Source organism: Bombina bombina, chromosome 1 (assembly GCF_027579735.1).
Source record: "Bombina bombina isolate aBomBom1 chromosome 1, aBomBom1.pri, whole genome shotgun sequence".
Taxonomy (NCBI): Eukaryota; Metazoa; Chordata; class Amphibia; order Anura; family Bombinatoridae; genus Bombina; species Bombina bombina.
The window spans coordinates 360344974-360361016 of NC_069499.1; the positions used below are offsets into that span (position 1 = coordinate 360344974).

The window sequence follows — 16043 nt, forward strand, 5'->3', positions numbered from 1 at the left end:
ATCGTTTGTGTTTCTGGTAGCACCAGCATGGCCTCACAGGTTTTGGTATGCGGACCTTGTCCAGTTGTCAACCTTGGCCACTTCCTTTATGACCATATCTTTTGTCTCAAGGACCGTTTTTCCATCAGCATCTCAAATCATTAAATTTGAAGATATTGAAATTGAACGCTTAGTGCTTAGTCATAGAGGATTCTCTGACTCAGTGATTAATACTATGTTACAGGCTCGTAAATCTGTTTCTACGAATACATATTTCATGGTGTTCTTTTCATAAATTCTCCTGGCATTCTTTTAGAATTCCTAGAATTTTACAGTTTCTTCAGGATGGTTTGGATAAAGGTTTGTCTGCAAGTTCCTTGAAGGGACAAATCTCTGCTCTTTCTGTTCTATTTTACAGAAAGATTGCTAAACTTCCTGATATTCCCTTTTTTGTTCAGGCTTTGGTCCGTATCAACAGAAGAAACGTCCAATGCACCCGGCAGCTGAAGGGAATGTAAATAGAAAAAAAGGACCAAAGGCTCAAAAGTGATCAGTATGGTCACTGATGAATTAATGAAGAATATATGAAACGCGTTTGACCTGCTAATATATGCCAGTCTGTTACCTGTATTATGCCTATGTCAATTTTGTCTGGAATACAGAATTTTCGCAAGCACTTTTGAGCCTTTGGTCCTTTTTTTCTATTTACATTCCCTTCAGCTGCCGGGTGCATTGGACGTTGCTTCTGTTAATTATTTGGTAGCCGTGGTGGATCGCTACTTTCATTGCACCGGTACAGCTGTTTCTGGATGCGGAGCGTCATTGTGATGTCAGGAAGGGGGGTGTGCACGCTTACGTGAAGTTCACAATGCAGCCAACGATCACACAGAGCGGAAGTCTGAGTGCTCCCACGCCATAGAGACTACCTTGTTTGGTCCGTATCAAGCCTGTCATTAAATCAATCTCTCCTCCTTGGAGTCTTAATTTGGTCTTGAGAACTTTACAGGGTCCTTTGAGCCTATGCATTCTTTGGATATTAAACTACTTTCTTTTAAAGTGTTGTTCCTTTTGGCTATCTCTTCTGCTAGAAGAGTTACTGAATGATCTGCTCTTTCTTGTTAGTCACCTTTTCAGATTTTTCATCAAGATAAGGCAGTTTTGCGGACTTTATTTAAATTTTTACCTAAAGTTGTGAATTCTAACAACATTAATAGGGAAATTGTTGTCCCCTCTGTGTCCTAATCCTAAGAATTCTTTGCAGAGATCCTTGCACTCTCTGGATGTTTTAAGAACTTTGAAATATTATGTTGAAGTTACTAAAGATTCCAGGAAGACTTCTAGTCTCTTTGTTGTCTTTTCTGGTTCTAGGAAAGGTCAGAAAGCTTCTGCCATTTCCTTGGCATCTTGGTTAAAGCTTTTGATTTATAAGGCTTATGTGGAGTCGGGTCAGGCCCCGCCTCAGAGAATCACAGCTCATTATACTAGATAATTCGTGGGCTTTTAAGAATGAAGCTTCAGTTGATCAGATTTGCAAACCAGGGACTTGGTCTTCTGTGCATACATTGACTAAATTCTACCGTTTTTATGTATATGCCTCTTCGGAAGCAGTTTTTAGTAGAAAAGTTCTTCAGGCAGCTGTTTCAGTTTGATTCCTCTGCTTATGTTTTAAGTTTTTTTCTTTTCAATTATAAGAAAAACTTATCCTTTTGGTTGTGGATTTAATTTTTCAGCGGAAAATGGCTGTTTTTATTTTATCCCTCCCTCTCTAGTGACTCTTCTGTGGAGTTCCACATCTTGGGTATTACTATCTCATACGTCACTAGCTCATGGACTCTTGCCAATTACATGAAAGTAAACATAATTTATGTAAGAAATTACCTGATAAATTCATTTATTTCATGTAATTGGCAAGAGTCCATGAGCTAGTGACGTATGGGATATACATTCCTACCAGGAGGGACAAAGTTTCCCAAACTTCAAAATGCCTATAAATACATCCCCCACCACATCCACAATTTAGTTTTACAAACTTTGCCTCCCATGGAGGTGGTGAAGTAAGTTTGTGCTAGATTTCTACGTTGATATGCGCTTCTCAGCATGCTGAAGCCCGGTTCCTCTCAGAGTGCAGTGAATGACAGAGGGATGTGAAGGGAGTATTACCTATTGAATGCAATGGTCATCCTAACGGGGATCTATTTCATAGGTTCTCTGTTATCGGTCGTAGAGATTCATCTCCTACCTCCCTTTTCAGATCGACGATATACTCTTATATACCATTACCTCTACTGATTCTCGTTTCAGTACTGGTTTGGCTATCTACTTTATGTAGATAAGTGTCTTTTGGTAAGTATGTTTTCTTTTATTTATGACCCTCTCAGCTATGGTTGGGCACTTTATATGTAAAGTTCTAAATATATGTTTTATACTTGTGAAAAAGAGCAGATATCTTTAGGGCAATGCCCTACAAAAGGCCCTTGGTAGTTTATTATAGATTAGGGTTTTTTAAAGGGGGTATTAGAATAGGAATCATTTTTATTGTTTTGGATAATTTTGTTTGTTATTTTTTGTAATGGTAGTTTTTTTTATTTTTTGTTATGTTAGTGTTTATTTTTTGTAATGTTAGGTTTTAGAGTAAGGCAGATTAGGTTTTATTTCACAGGTAAGTTTGTATTTATTTTAAATAGGTAGTTAGTAAATAGTTGATAACTATTTACTAACTAGTCTACCTAGTTAAAATAAATACAAACTTACTTGTGAAATAAAAATAAAACCTAAGCTAGCTACATTATAACTATTAGTTATATTGTAGCTAGCTTAGGTTTTATTTCATATGTAAGTATCTATTTAGTTTTAAATAGGTATTATTTAGTTAATAACTGTAACTTTAATTTAGCTCTATTTTAATTATGTCTGTTAGGGGTGTTAAGGTTAGGTTTAGGGGTTAATATAGTTTAATTTAGGTTGTTGCGATGTGGGGGGCTGGCAGTTTAGGGGTTAATAGGTTTATTTAGTGATGTGGGAGGCCAGAGGTTTAGGGGTTAATAGGTTTATTATAGTGGCGGGGAGCGGCGGAATAGGGGTTAATAGATTTATTATAGTTTGGGCGATGGGGTGCGGGGGAATAGCGGTTAATAACTTTAGTATAGTGGCAGCTATGTCGGGGAGCGGGGGAATAGGGGTTAATAAATTTTATTTGTGGTGGTGATATCAGAAGCGGCAGATTAGGCGTTAATAAGTTTAATATAATATTTGCGATGCCGGAGGGCCTTGGTTTAAGGGTTAATAGGCAGTTTATGGGTGTTAGTGTACTTTGTAACACTTTAGTTATGAGTTTTATGTAACAGTTTTGTAGGGTAAAACTCATAACTACTGGTCTCAGATTGGGAAACGGATCTTGTCGGTGTAGGCTGCAACGCAAGATTTTTAGCCTCACCGCAAAACTTGTAATGGCTGCGCTATGGAAATCCCATGAAAAAATGTCATTTTTACGTTTGCGGGACTGACGTTGCGTTACAGGCTAAAAGGCTTGCGGTACAGCTATACCGACAAGACTTGTAATGGCTGTGGTGCTGTTTTAACGCTGAAATTACCATTTTTTTTCAGCGTTAACACCTGAGCGCAAAATTTGTAATCTAGGTGATTGATAATTAAGGAATCTGAGATGAAAGACAACTGGAAAATTAAAATTGGTGTAAATTAAAGGGACAGGAAACATCAACATTTTCTTTTCATGGTTTGGGTAGAACATACAGTTTTAAAGGGACAGTCAACACCAGAATTTTTGTTGTTTAAAAAGAAAGATAATCCCCTTATTACACATTCCCCAATTTTGCATATCCAACACAGTTATAATAATACACGTTTTACCTCTGTAATTATCTTGTATCTAAGCCTCTGCTGACTGCCCCCTTATTTCAGTTCTTTTGACAGACATGCAGTTTAGCCAATCAGTGCTCACTCCTAGGTCACTTTATGTACATGAGCTCAATGTTATCTATGTGAAACATGTGAACTAATGCCCTCTAGTGGTCAAAATGTATTCAGATTAGAGGCAGTCTTCAAGGTCTAAGAAATTAGCATATGAACCTCCTAGGTTTAGCTTTCAACTAAGAATACCAAGAGAACAAAGCAAAATTGGCGATAAAAGTAAATTGGGAAGTTGTTTAAAATTGCATGCCCTATTTAAATCATGAAAGTTTTTTTTTGGACTTGACTGTCCCTTTAAACAACTTTCCAGTTTACTTTTATCAAATTTGCTTCATTATCCTTTGCTGAAGGAACAGCATTGCACTACTGGCAGCTAGCTGAACATATCTAGTTAGCCAATCCCAAGAGTGAAATGTGTGCAAGCACCAATCAGCAGCAAGTTCCTACTGGTGTAGGATATGTGCATATTCATTTTCAACAAGGGATACCAAGAGAACAAAGCACATTTGAAAATAGTGCATTTAAATGTGTCTTAAAATTACATGTTCTATCTGAATCATGCAAGTGTCATTTTGACTTTCCTATCCCTTTAAAGCTGTAATGTATATTGCAAAGACAGAAAAAGGTGGTAGTGATCACAGCGCCAAAAAGGCTAAAAAGGTAATTTTTAGCCTTTTTGGCGCTGTGATCACTACCACCTTTTTCAGTATATATATTTTTTGAGGGGATTGGTTAGACCCCTTTCGTGACTCATAGCTTAAGGTATATCTTAGCGCTGAAATATCACATTATCCTTTATCTATATTGCAAAGACAGCTAAACAAAGTTTGATTTGGTTTGATCTTGCTAAAAGTACCATCAAATCCTTGAATGATAAGAGGAATTTATTTTCAGACAGTGCATATATGATGAGCAGTAGTAAACACAATGACCATAATATTGCCCTTTGCTCTGCAATTAGGAATTGCTTTTAACAGCTACTGTCAGTTCTACTGTAACCAAACAGGAGTAACAAAGTGAACAGCTAAAGTAGGACAAATCAATACTACGATCTACTCCTGAATTTGTATTGCCTGAAAAGATTGCTAGTCCCTTCATTACCCATTCCCCAGTTTTGCATAATCAACACTGTTATATTAATACACTTTTCTGCAGATTGCCCCCTTATTTCCTTATTTCAGTTTGTTTGACAGACTTGCATTTTAGTCAATAAGTGCTGGCTCATAGATAACTGAGCGCATAATTTTATCTATGGCACACATGAACTAGCGCTGTCTAGCTGTGAAAAACTCAAAATGCACTGAGAAAATTGACGGCCTTTTAGAAATTAGCATATGAGACTATCTAGGTTTAGCTTTCAACAAAGAATACCGAGGGAACAAAGCAAATTTAAATGGACATTAAAGGGATAGCAAGGTCAGAAATGAAATATGGATGGGTGCACTTCAATTTGAAATCTAATCGTTTTTGCAATATACTTTCATTAGCAAAAATGTTTCTAGTACTGCGGTCCTCAAGTACCTCCAACAGACCTGGTTTTCCTTATAGCTGAACCAGTGCACAGGTGAAGTAATCAGCTGATTAGTAACCAACCTGCTCTCATCCATCTGCTGACTATTTCACCTGTGCTCTAGTTCAGCTATAATGAAAACCAGAACTGTTGGGGGGTACTTGAGGACCGCGGCTGGGAAACATTAGTAAGCTATTATGGTTTTTGTGCAGCATACACACATATCCTGTAAAGGCCTCAGACACTACACTTCAGAGTCAGCAGTGGCTTATATGTAACAAGTGACATCTTCAGAAGCAATGCACACCACTGCCAGCTCTCTGAGAACATGTGGTGTGTGACCACTGGGGCAGGGGCCTTCACAGGATATGTGCATATGCTGCAGAAAAACAGAAACTTTTACTAGAAGCATTGTTGCTAATGGAAGTATATTGTAAAAATGCTTATGTTTCAAATTGTAGTGCACCCAGGCACATTTCATTTTTGACCTTTCTATACCTTTAAAGTCAAATTTATCTATGCATAATACTATCAGGAAGTAAGCATAGCACTGTAAAAGATCTGTTTTAAATAGGTTTTATAGTCATTCAAAATTCTCATTTGTTAGCAAATGTAGGAAGGTTTGCTTCATGAGTACCAGGATATTTTATTTAAGTCAATAAGGTGGATGTAAATATGCTCTTGCACTGATCTAAGTAATCAATTTTGACTTTAATGGTCCTTTTAAATACTACATTTTTGATTTATTTCATTTGGTTATTGAATATCAATGAAATATTATGAAGATGACTCGTCTGATAAACACATTTAAAAATATAGCTGATACATATTGCTATTTTTTTTTTATTAATTATACAGCTGAAATTTAACATCTGCATTTGCTTTGTTTTGAAGTTCATTAAAAGTTCTCTCATTTCCTTTGCTATGGCCAATCAGGGACAGCAATAAATGATCAAATGCAAATGTGTCCAATGTGTGTAGTTTTACCCTCTAAATAGATGGACAACAGTCTTCACTGGACAAAACAAGGTCCAATTATGCAAGATATCTAGCTGGACTGCTGTAACCTACATTGTGATATTCAGAAACATTATCTCTCTTTTGAATTGATATAGAAATTAGTAAGGTTTTCTCTCAATACTTGTCTATATAATAAAAGTTTATTTACCGTTCCATATGCACCTTTGCCAAGAACTTCTCCTTTGGTCCAAGCTATTGATCCATCATTGTTCAGATTGAATTTGAAGACGCTTTCTGTAAGGCTTAAACTGTTTGTTTTACTGGGTGATGTGTGACTTGTATCGGTCTGTGAATAAATAAATAAAATTAGGCAAACAAATTGTGCACATGTAATGATTTTTTTTCACATTACCAAAACTTGGTAATGTTGTACACAGCCAAGAGGGTGGGAGAAGCTGTACACAGCCAAGAGGGTGGGAGAAGCTGTACACAGCCAAGAGGGTGGGAGAAGCTGTACACAGCCAAGAGGGTGGGAGGGTGGTACTCTTGTACCATTATCTCTGCTGATATGTTTCAGTACTGGTTTGGCTGTCTGCTATATGTGGATGGGTGTGTTAAAGGTAAGTGAAAATGTATATTTTTTAACAAAGACACACTCAGCTATGGATTAGGCACTTTTTAAGTAAAGTTGTTATATATTGTTTATATATATGCCTTGAGTCAGTTGTTTAGTGCTCCTTATATATTATAGCTGCAAAACAGGTTTGTTTGAGTTTGAAACATATCTTAGCATGTCTAAAAAAAAAAAAAAAAAAAAAAAAAAGCATGTCTTGACATGTTTGGGGATAAAACTCCACCCCCCAAATCGCCCTGTGTTTTTCATTTTTTTAGAAAGCTTTATGCAGCACTTGTTATATCACTGCTTACTCAATGCTTCCTTTTTTATATAAGCACTGTTTCTCACTCTTTAAAGCCTGCTATATATAGGAGCATAGATAACAAAAATTGCAAACTATTTATATATATTTTTATTTTTTTTAAGATTTTCGGAATTATGTCTCAAACTGAACCTGCCTCAGAAGTTACCATAGAAACTAAGCTGCCTGAAAATATCTCTACAAAAAGATGTTTATTGTTAAAAGCTGGTCTTATTTCTTCAGCTCAATTATGTGACTATTGTTTTAATATTTTCTATGAGTATAAATGCTATCACTGTTAATAATTTCCAGTCTAAATGCAGAGGGTATTTCTGCAGCAATGAAAGATTTTATTGCTACAGCCATAGAGAAGGCTATAAATAAAAAGAGAGAAACGCTCAACCTGGGAACGAACAATAGCTTATTCTATGACTAGTTACCACCCAAGAAGCAGCCTCTTTTTGCTCAACATGTGCCTTTCACAGAGAAGAACTTTCCTGAAGCATATCAGTCTGATCCTGACTTCACAGTACAGTCCAGCCCCAAAATACCAGGCATTCCCTCTCTGAATGAGAGAAACAGCAAAACCCCAGAAGTAGGTTTCAGCCTATTGTGGGCCTAGTCAGTGAGGTGCAGCCATACCCCTCTAGGCACACTGAGCAATGGGTCCACGTCTGGATTCCCGCATCACACTTAGGGAGACTTCCCCAAGTGTCATAATTTGCATAAATAAATTAAAAAAGACAGAAGCGCTCAACCTGGGAAGTTTCCCTAAGTGAAATGCTCTGTGAAAGGCACATGTTGAGCAAAAAGAGGCTGCTTCTAGGGTGGTAACTAGTCATAGAACAAGATATTATGCTATTGTTTGTTCCCAGGTTGAGTGTTTCTCATGAGCTAGTGACGTATGGGATATACAATCCTACCAGGAGGGGCAAAGTTTCCCAAACCTCAAATGCCTATAAATACACCCCTCACCACACCCACAATTCCGTTTTACAAACTTTGCCTCCTATGGAGGTGGTGAAGTAAGTTTGTGCTTGTTTTTTATGATTTCTTCTATGATAAGCGCTTCTAAGCATTCTGAAGCCCAATTCCTCTCAGAGTACAGTGTTTGTCAGAAGGATGTGAAGAGAGTATTGCCTATTGTTTTTTTATGGTTTCCCTCACTTCCTATATGCTCATTGCCTTCTTTATGCTCACAGGGCTATGCTATTTGCTTTTTTGTCAATTTTAACATTTGCATTTTTTCCCATTCCTGAAACTGCTATATGTGGAAATAAGATATTTTTGTTTAAATGTTATTTTTTCTTTTACATTTTACAAGATGTCCCAATCTGATCCTGTTTAAGAAGCTGCTGTAGGAATCATGCTGCCTGAACACAGTTCTACTAAAGCTAAGTATATCCATTGTAAACTAGTGGAGATTATATCTCCAGCTGTAGTATGTAACAGTTGTCATGATAAGCTTTTGCATGCAGAAAAGGTTTCTATTAGTGCTAGTACACTATCTGTTGTTTCTTCAACATCTAAAGTACATGATATCCCTATTGATATGAAAAATTATATTGCTGATGCGATACAGAAGACTATGTCTGCTATTCTGCCTTCAAATAAACGTAAAAGGTCTTTTAAAACTTCTCATACTTCTGATGAAATTTGTAATGACCGACAACATACTGATATATCCACCTCTGATGAGGATCTCTGTTTCAGAAGATTCTGCTTCAGACTTTGACACTGATAAATCAACTTATATTTTTTAAGATTGAGTATATTTGTTCCTTGTTAAAAGAAGTGTTGATAACTTTGGATATTGAGGAGTCTGGTCCTTTTGATAATAAATCCAGTAAACGTTTAAATTCTGTCTATATACCTCCTGTGACTACTCCTGAGGTTTTTCCTGATGCTATTTCTGATGTGATTGCTAAGGAATGGTCTAAGCTTGGAACTTCTTTTGTTCCTTCTTCAAGGTTTAAAAAATTGTATCCTTTGCCAGTGGCTAAATTAGAGTTTTGGGAAAAAGTCCCTAAGGTTGCTGGGGCTATTTCTACTCTTGCTAAACTATTCCTATGGAAGATAGTAGTTTTTAAGGATCCTTTAGATAGGAAAATTAAATCTTATCTAAGGAAAGCTTATTTACATTCTGGCTATATTCTCAGTCCTGCCATTTCTATGGCTGATGTTGCGGCTGCATCAACTTTTTGGTTGGATAGCTTAGCACAACGGGAAAAAGATTTTGATTTGCATAGCATCGTTTGCTTCAACATGCTAATCATTTTATCTGTGATGCTATTTTTTATATCATCAAGATTGATGTTAAATCTATGTATTTGGCTATTTTAGCTAGAAGAGCTTTATGGCTCAAATCATGGAATGCTGACATGGTATCTAAATCTAGGTTGCTATCTCTTTCATTCCAGGGTAATAATTTATTTGGTCCCCATTTGGATTCTATTATTTCCACTATTACTGGAGGGAAGGGAGTTTTTTTGCCCCAAGATAAAAAGTCAAAGGGTAAATCTAAAGATTTGATTTTGTTTCATTCCTTTCATCAGAATAGAGAACAAAAAACACTCCTTCCCCTAAGGACTCTGGCTCCAATTGGAAGCCATCTTCGAGTTGGAACAAATCCAAGCCTTATAAGAAGCTAAAGCCAGCCTCCAAAACTGCATGAAGATGCGGTCCTCAATCCAGTTCTACTGATGGGGGGCAGATTGAAATGATTTCAAGACATTTGGGTAGGTTCCGTTCAGAATCCTTGGATTCAGAATATATATAATTATATAGGTTTCGGAATAAGACCTCCTGTGAGAAGATTTTTTTCTCTCTCACGTTCCATCAAATCATGTGAAAACTCAGGCCTTTCTGAGGTGTGTTTCAGGACTGGAGCTTTCAGGGGTAATTGTACCAGTTCCACTTCTGGAACAGGGTCTGAGTTTTTATTCAAATCTTTTCATTGTCCTGATGAAGAAAAACTTATTCAGACCAGTTCTGGATCTGAAGTTTTTGAATCAATTCTTAAGGGTCCCAACTTTCAAGATGGTGACTATAAGGACTATTCTGCCTTTTGTTCAGCAAGGTTATTATATGTCCTCAATAGACTTACAGGATGAATAGCTTCACATTCCGATTCACCCAGACCACTATCGGTTTCTGAGATTCTCTTTTCTAGATAAGCATTACCAATTTGTCGCTCTTCCATTTGGCCTAGCAACAGCTCCAAGAATCTTTTCAAAGGTTCTAGGTGCTCTTCTATCTGTAATCAGAGAGCAGGGTATTGCGGTATTTCCTTATTTGGACGATATCTTGGTACTGGCTCAATCTTTTCATTTAGCAGAATCTCAAACGTATCAACTTGTGTTTCTTCAAAGACATGGTTGGAGGATCAATTTACCAAAGAGTTTCTTGATTCCTCAGACAAGGGTCACCTTTTTAGGTTTCCAAATAGATTCAGTGTCCATGACTTTGTCTTTAACAGACAAGAGACGAATAAATTGGTTTCTGCCTGTCAAAACCTTTAGTCTTGATCATTCCCTTTAGTGGCTATGTGCATGGAAGTTTTAGGTCTCATGACTGCAGCATCGGACACAATCCCCTTTGCTCGTTTTCATATGAGATCTCTTCAGCTTTGCATGCTGAATCAATGGTGCAGGGATTATACTCGGATATCACAATTGATATCCTTAGATCCCAACACTCAACTCTCTCTGACTTAGTGGTTAGACCATCGTCGGATTATTCAAGGGGCCTCTCTTGTTCGTCCTTCCTGGACTGTGATTTCAACAGATGCAAGTCTCACAGGTTGGGGAGCTGTTTGGGGGGGGGGGGTCTGACCGCACAAGGAGTTTGGAATCTTTAAGAGACGAGGTTACCAATCAATATTTTAGAACTCTGTGCTATTTTCAGGGCTCTTCAGGCTTGGCCTCTATTAAAGAGAGAATCATTCATTTGTTTTCAAACAGACAATATCACAACAGTGGCATATGTCAATCATCATGGTGGGACTCGCAGTCCTTTAGCGATGAAAGAAGTATCTTGGATACTTTCTTGGGCGGAATCCAACTGCTGTCTAATTTCTGCGATACATATCCCAGGTGTAGACAATTGGGAAGCGGATTATCTCAGTCATCAGTCTTTACATCCAGGGGAGTGCTCTCTCCATCCAGATGTATTTTGGCAGATTGTACAGATGTGGGGTCTTCCCGAAATTGATCTGATGGCTTCCCATCTAAACAAGAAGCTTCCCAGGTACCTTTCCAGGTCCAGGGATCCTCAGACGGAGATAGTGGATGCGTTAGCAGTTCCTTGGTTTTACCAACCTGCTTACATTTTTCCGCCTCTGGTTCTTCTTCCAAGGGTGATCTCTAAGATCATAATGAAACAATTGCATGTGTTTCTGATAGCACCAGCATGGCCTCACAGGTTTTGGTATGCAGATCTTGTTTGGATGTCCAGTTGCCAACCTTGGCCACTTCCTTTAGGGCCAGACCTTCTGTCTCAAGGGCCATTTTTCCATCAGGATCTCAAATCGCTAAATTTGAAGGTATGGAAATTGAACGCTTAGTGCTAAGTCATAGAGGTTTCTCTGACTCGGTGATTAATACTATGCTACAGGCTCGTAAGTCTGTTTCTAGGAAGATTTATTATCGGGTTTGGAAAAACCTATATTTCATGGTGTTCTCATAAGTTCTCTTGCCATTCTTTTAGAATTCCTAGAGTTTTATAGTTTCTTCACGATGGTTTGGATAAAGGTTTGTCTGCAAGTACTTTAAAGGGACAGATCTCTGCTCTTTCTGTTTTATTTCATAGAAAGATTGCTAAACTTCCTGATATATTCTGTTTTGTTCAGGCTTTGTTTCGTATCAAGCCTGTTATTAAATCAATCTCTCCTCCTTGGAGTCTTAATATGGTTTTAAAGGCTTTGCAGGCTCCTCCATTTCAGCCTATGCATTCTTTGGATATTAAACTACTTTCTTGGAAAGTGTTGTTTCTTTTGGCCATCTCTTCAGCTAGAAGAGTTTCTGAATTGTCTGCTCTCTCTTGTGAGTCTCCTTTTCTGATTTTCCATCAGGATAAGGCTGTTTTGCGGACTTTGTTTAAATTTCTTCCTAAGGTTGTGAATTCTAACAACATTAGTAGGAAAATTATTGTTCCTTCCTTCTGTCCTAATCCTAAGAATACTCTTGAAAGAGCTTTACATTCTTTGGATGTTGTTAGAGCTTTGAAATATTATGTCGAAGCTACTAAAGATTTCAGGAAGACTTCTAGTCTGTTTTTCTGGTCCTAGGAAAGGCCAGAAAGCCTCTGCCCTTTCTTTGGCATCTTAATTAAAACTTTTGATTCACGGGGGCGGAGTCTGGCCACGCTGGAAGATGGCCGCTAGTTAGAAGGGGGCGGAGTCTGGCCACGCTGGAAGATGGCAGCTAGTTAGAAGGGCTCCCATCTCCAGCATCGACAAATCACTAATTCTGAAAGCAGGATTCCCCTTTCCCTCTTCCCTCTATCTCCTGTCACGTCCCAGACATACCCTGACTCAAGCGGTATCCATCTGACAACCACAATCTACCTACGAACCCATTAAGGAGCGGGGGTTTGTATCAGTGCGGAGGAGGAGGCCTGAGAAGTTGGCGCACTTGACGGCTGGCTCTGGAAAACTAAAAAACACTCACCACTCTCTAAGCCTGTTTGCCGACATAGCCTGCAGTCCCTACATCAACCCTGCAGTGCTGGGATGTACCCGGTTCCTCCCGCACCAACACGCTAGTGCTGGGATTGAGACTTAGAAGGGTACCGGCTGACGGAGATACCACGTGAGTGCAGAGGAACTCTCTCACACAACGCCAACCTACTCACCGGCTTCGCATCCAGATACACGCTACGGCTGAACATATTAACACACAGCCTGTGCCCATGCAATTAATCTCTATCTGTCAACCCTTTCATAAGCACATTTACCATTTCCAATAAGTTGTCTGGTTGGGAAGCACATTGGCGGCAAAGCATATCATCCCTTTATTGTAAATCTCACTAGCTGACAGGCCTCAGTTATTGTCTACAGCAAGCATATTGGGTTAAAGAGGCAGTTGAGATGATAGGGGTGAGGTGAACTCCATTTGCCATATCATAAAGCTGACTTACAATAAAGTGTTTAAATCAGAGAAAGTGACACAGCGGGGCAAAACTGCTGTTTCACATTAATTTGCACTGACTTTTCACTTAGAAGCTTTTATAGTGTGATTTCATCACATGTTGAAGGGGAAAGGAACACGCTCCTATTGACTGTTTCTTTTTTTTCTTCACGGCACTGTGATAGTATTCTTAAACTAAACTCATAGGTGATGCCTTGCTAGAAACAAAATAAGAGCGAAAAAGCGTTAACCTCAAAGACATTTAATCAGTGTCTTAAACCTCGCGAGGTACCAGACACCGCGAGTACTGTAGAATCTCCTGTTACACAACCAGAAATGTCTAGCACAGCTCAATCCAAAGACCCCAATATTAACCCCTTTGTTACCAAGAATGACATTATGCACCTTTCATCAAAAGATGATATCAAAGTAGTACTACACGAAATTACAACATTATTTGGGGATCTTAAAAAAGATCTAGGAGTGATTGACCAGAGAGTTTCTTCCCTTGAAGTAAATCAAAAATCCATCCAAGCAGCGATCCAATCCAGTTCCTCCACCATTCAAAAGCAGGATTGAAAGATACAGGAGCTATCTGATAAAATGGAGGACCTGGAGAATCGATGCCGCCGAAACAATCTCAGGATTAGAGGTGTTTCCGAAGCTATCCATCCTCCTGCAATCGAAGGATACCTTCAAGCCCTTTTTAGGGTGATAAAAAAGAGCCCCTCAGCGGAGATAATTCAAATAGAAAGGGCTCACAGAGCGCTAAGAGCTAAACCACCTCCTAAGGCTCCTCCACGCAACATAATTGTTAAATTTCTAAGGTTCAAAGATAGAGAAGAGCTCTTACGCTGTGCAAGAGAAAAGAATCCTATACTACATGTGAAGAAATCCAATTATTTTCAGATCTATCTCCTGTCACCTTACAAAAGAGGAGAGACCTTTCCCACATCACCTCCATTCTGAAAAACAACAAAGTGCAATACAGATGGGGTTTTCCAGTCTCCCTAATAGCAACATGCAACAACAAATCAGCTATTTTCCGACCGGGTTTAGACCCTAACCTCTTCTTCAAAGAACTCTCTTTACCGTGGACGGAGGACAGCGACTCTCCCTTTCAAGACCCTATGGCGGGGACACACAGCAGAGGGGCCTCTCTGCTTGGTGATACACAACTCTGAACAGTCCTCTATATTGACGTTCCACCAATCTTTCTTTGGAGGAACTTTTCTCTCTGACTACCTGGTCAACCACTGGACCTCATTAAGCTATATACTGGACTCACTTGTCTATAGTACTCTGGGGTCAGAACCAAGGTGTCCAATCAGGCCCCACCCTGGGTCTATTAGAATCTAACCAAACAGAAGACATATCCTTTTATAATGATAATACTCTGTTACTCATTATGGTTTATTAATGTTTGAGTTGCAATAGTTAATTGCCATGTTTATTATATGTTTTAAATAGTTTAGTGTTCTGAACTTGCTGCCTGACTTTGCACACCATGTCCTGCTTTTTGCACCACACCTGCATAGTTCTCCCTTCAGATGAGCTCAGGACTTAAATATGCGACTGCTGCCTGTGAGCATGTAAATCCAATGATTAAAGCAAATCATCATGTAACGCATATATGTGCTTTCTTATAGGTCTATTATTAGCCTTTAAAATTTGATTATATGTATTACATTGGACCAAGGAGATACCTACCTGTTCTCTGTATAATCTGATTATGTCATTTTGTGTTTCAAGACCCATACCCACATATAGTGTTTAACAGGGTGCTCCCCTCTCCCCTGATCCCTCCTCCCTTCCCTCTCCCTTCTTTCCCTTGGCTCTTACCCCCCCCCCCCCATAAATCCCCTTTTTCCCCTGCCACCTCCCCTTCCCCGACCTGCTCTCGGAAGAAATATTAATCTGTTTTTTGATAAAAATATTTAATGTCGATGCTGGGGATACTTCCCCTATTTGAATTTCTCCTTACAATCTGTTTATCTAAAGATAGACTTGTTTGAAGAATAACATTATTTTTTACTTCAACCCTCTCTTCTGCTCTCCTTTCTGGAGCTCTCTCTGACCTTTATTAATTTCATTCTTCTCTTACCCTCCAACTTTTTTCTCCCAATCTCCTCCCCCTTCCACCCCAATATTAACCCCTTTGTTACCAAGAATGACATTATGCACCTTTCATCAAAAGATGATATCAAAGTAGTACTAAACGAAATTAGAACATTATTTGGGGATCTTAATAAAGATCTAGGAGTGATTGACAAGAGAGTTTCTTCCCTTGAAGTAAATCAAAAATCCATCCAAGCAGCGATCCAATCCAGTTCCTCCACCATTCAAAAGCAGGATAGAAAGATACAGGAGCTATCTGATAAAATGGAGGACCTGGAGAATCGATGCCGTCGAAACAATCTCAGGATTAGAGGTGTTTCCGAAGCTATCCATCCTCCTGCAATCGAAGGATACCTTCAAGCCCTTTTTAGGGTGATAAAAAAGAGCCCCTCAGCGGAGATAATTCAAATAGAAAGGGCTCACAGAGCGCTAAGAGCTAAACCACCTCCTAAGGCTCCCCCACGCGACATAATTGTTAAATTTCTAAGGTTCAAAGATAGAGAA

The 16043-nt window shown here is 38.7% G+C and overlaps 1 protein-coding gene across 1 annotated transcript in view; it reads right to left on the reverse strand.

Annotated features, from left to right (window-relative positions):
- The window catches only part of MAP3K19 (mitogen-activated protein kinase kinase kinase 19), a 207948-nt gene that overhangs the window by 52909 nt on the left and 138996 nt on the right, over positions 1-16043 (reverse strand). The window contains exon 11 of the mRNA XM_053712516.1: positions 6585-6722. Coding sequence (XP_053568491.1) covers positions 6585-6722 — 138 coding nt within the window. The remainder of the gene's footprint in view (positions 1-6584; positions 6723-16043) is intronic.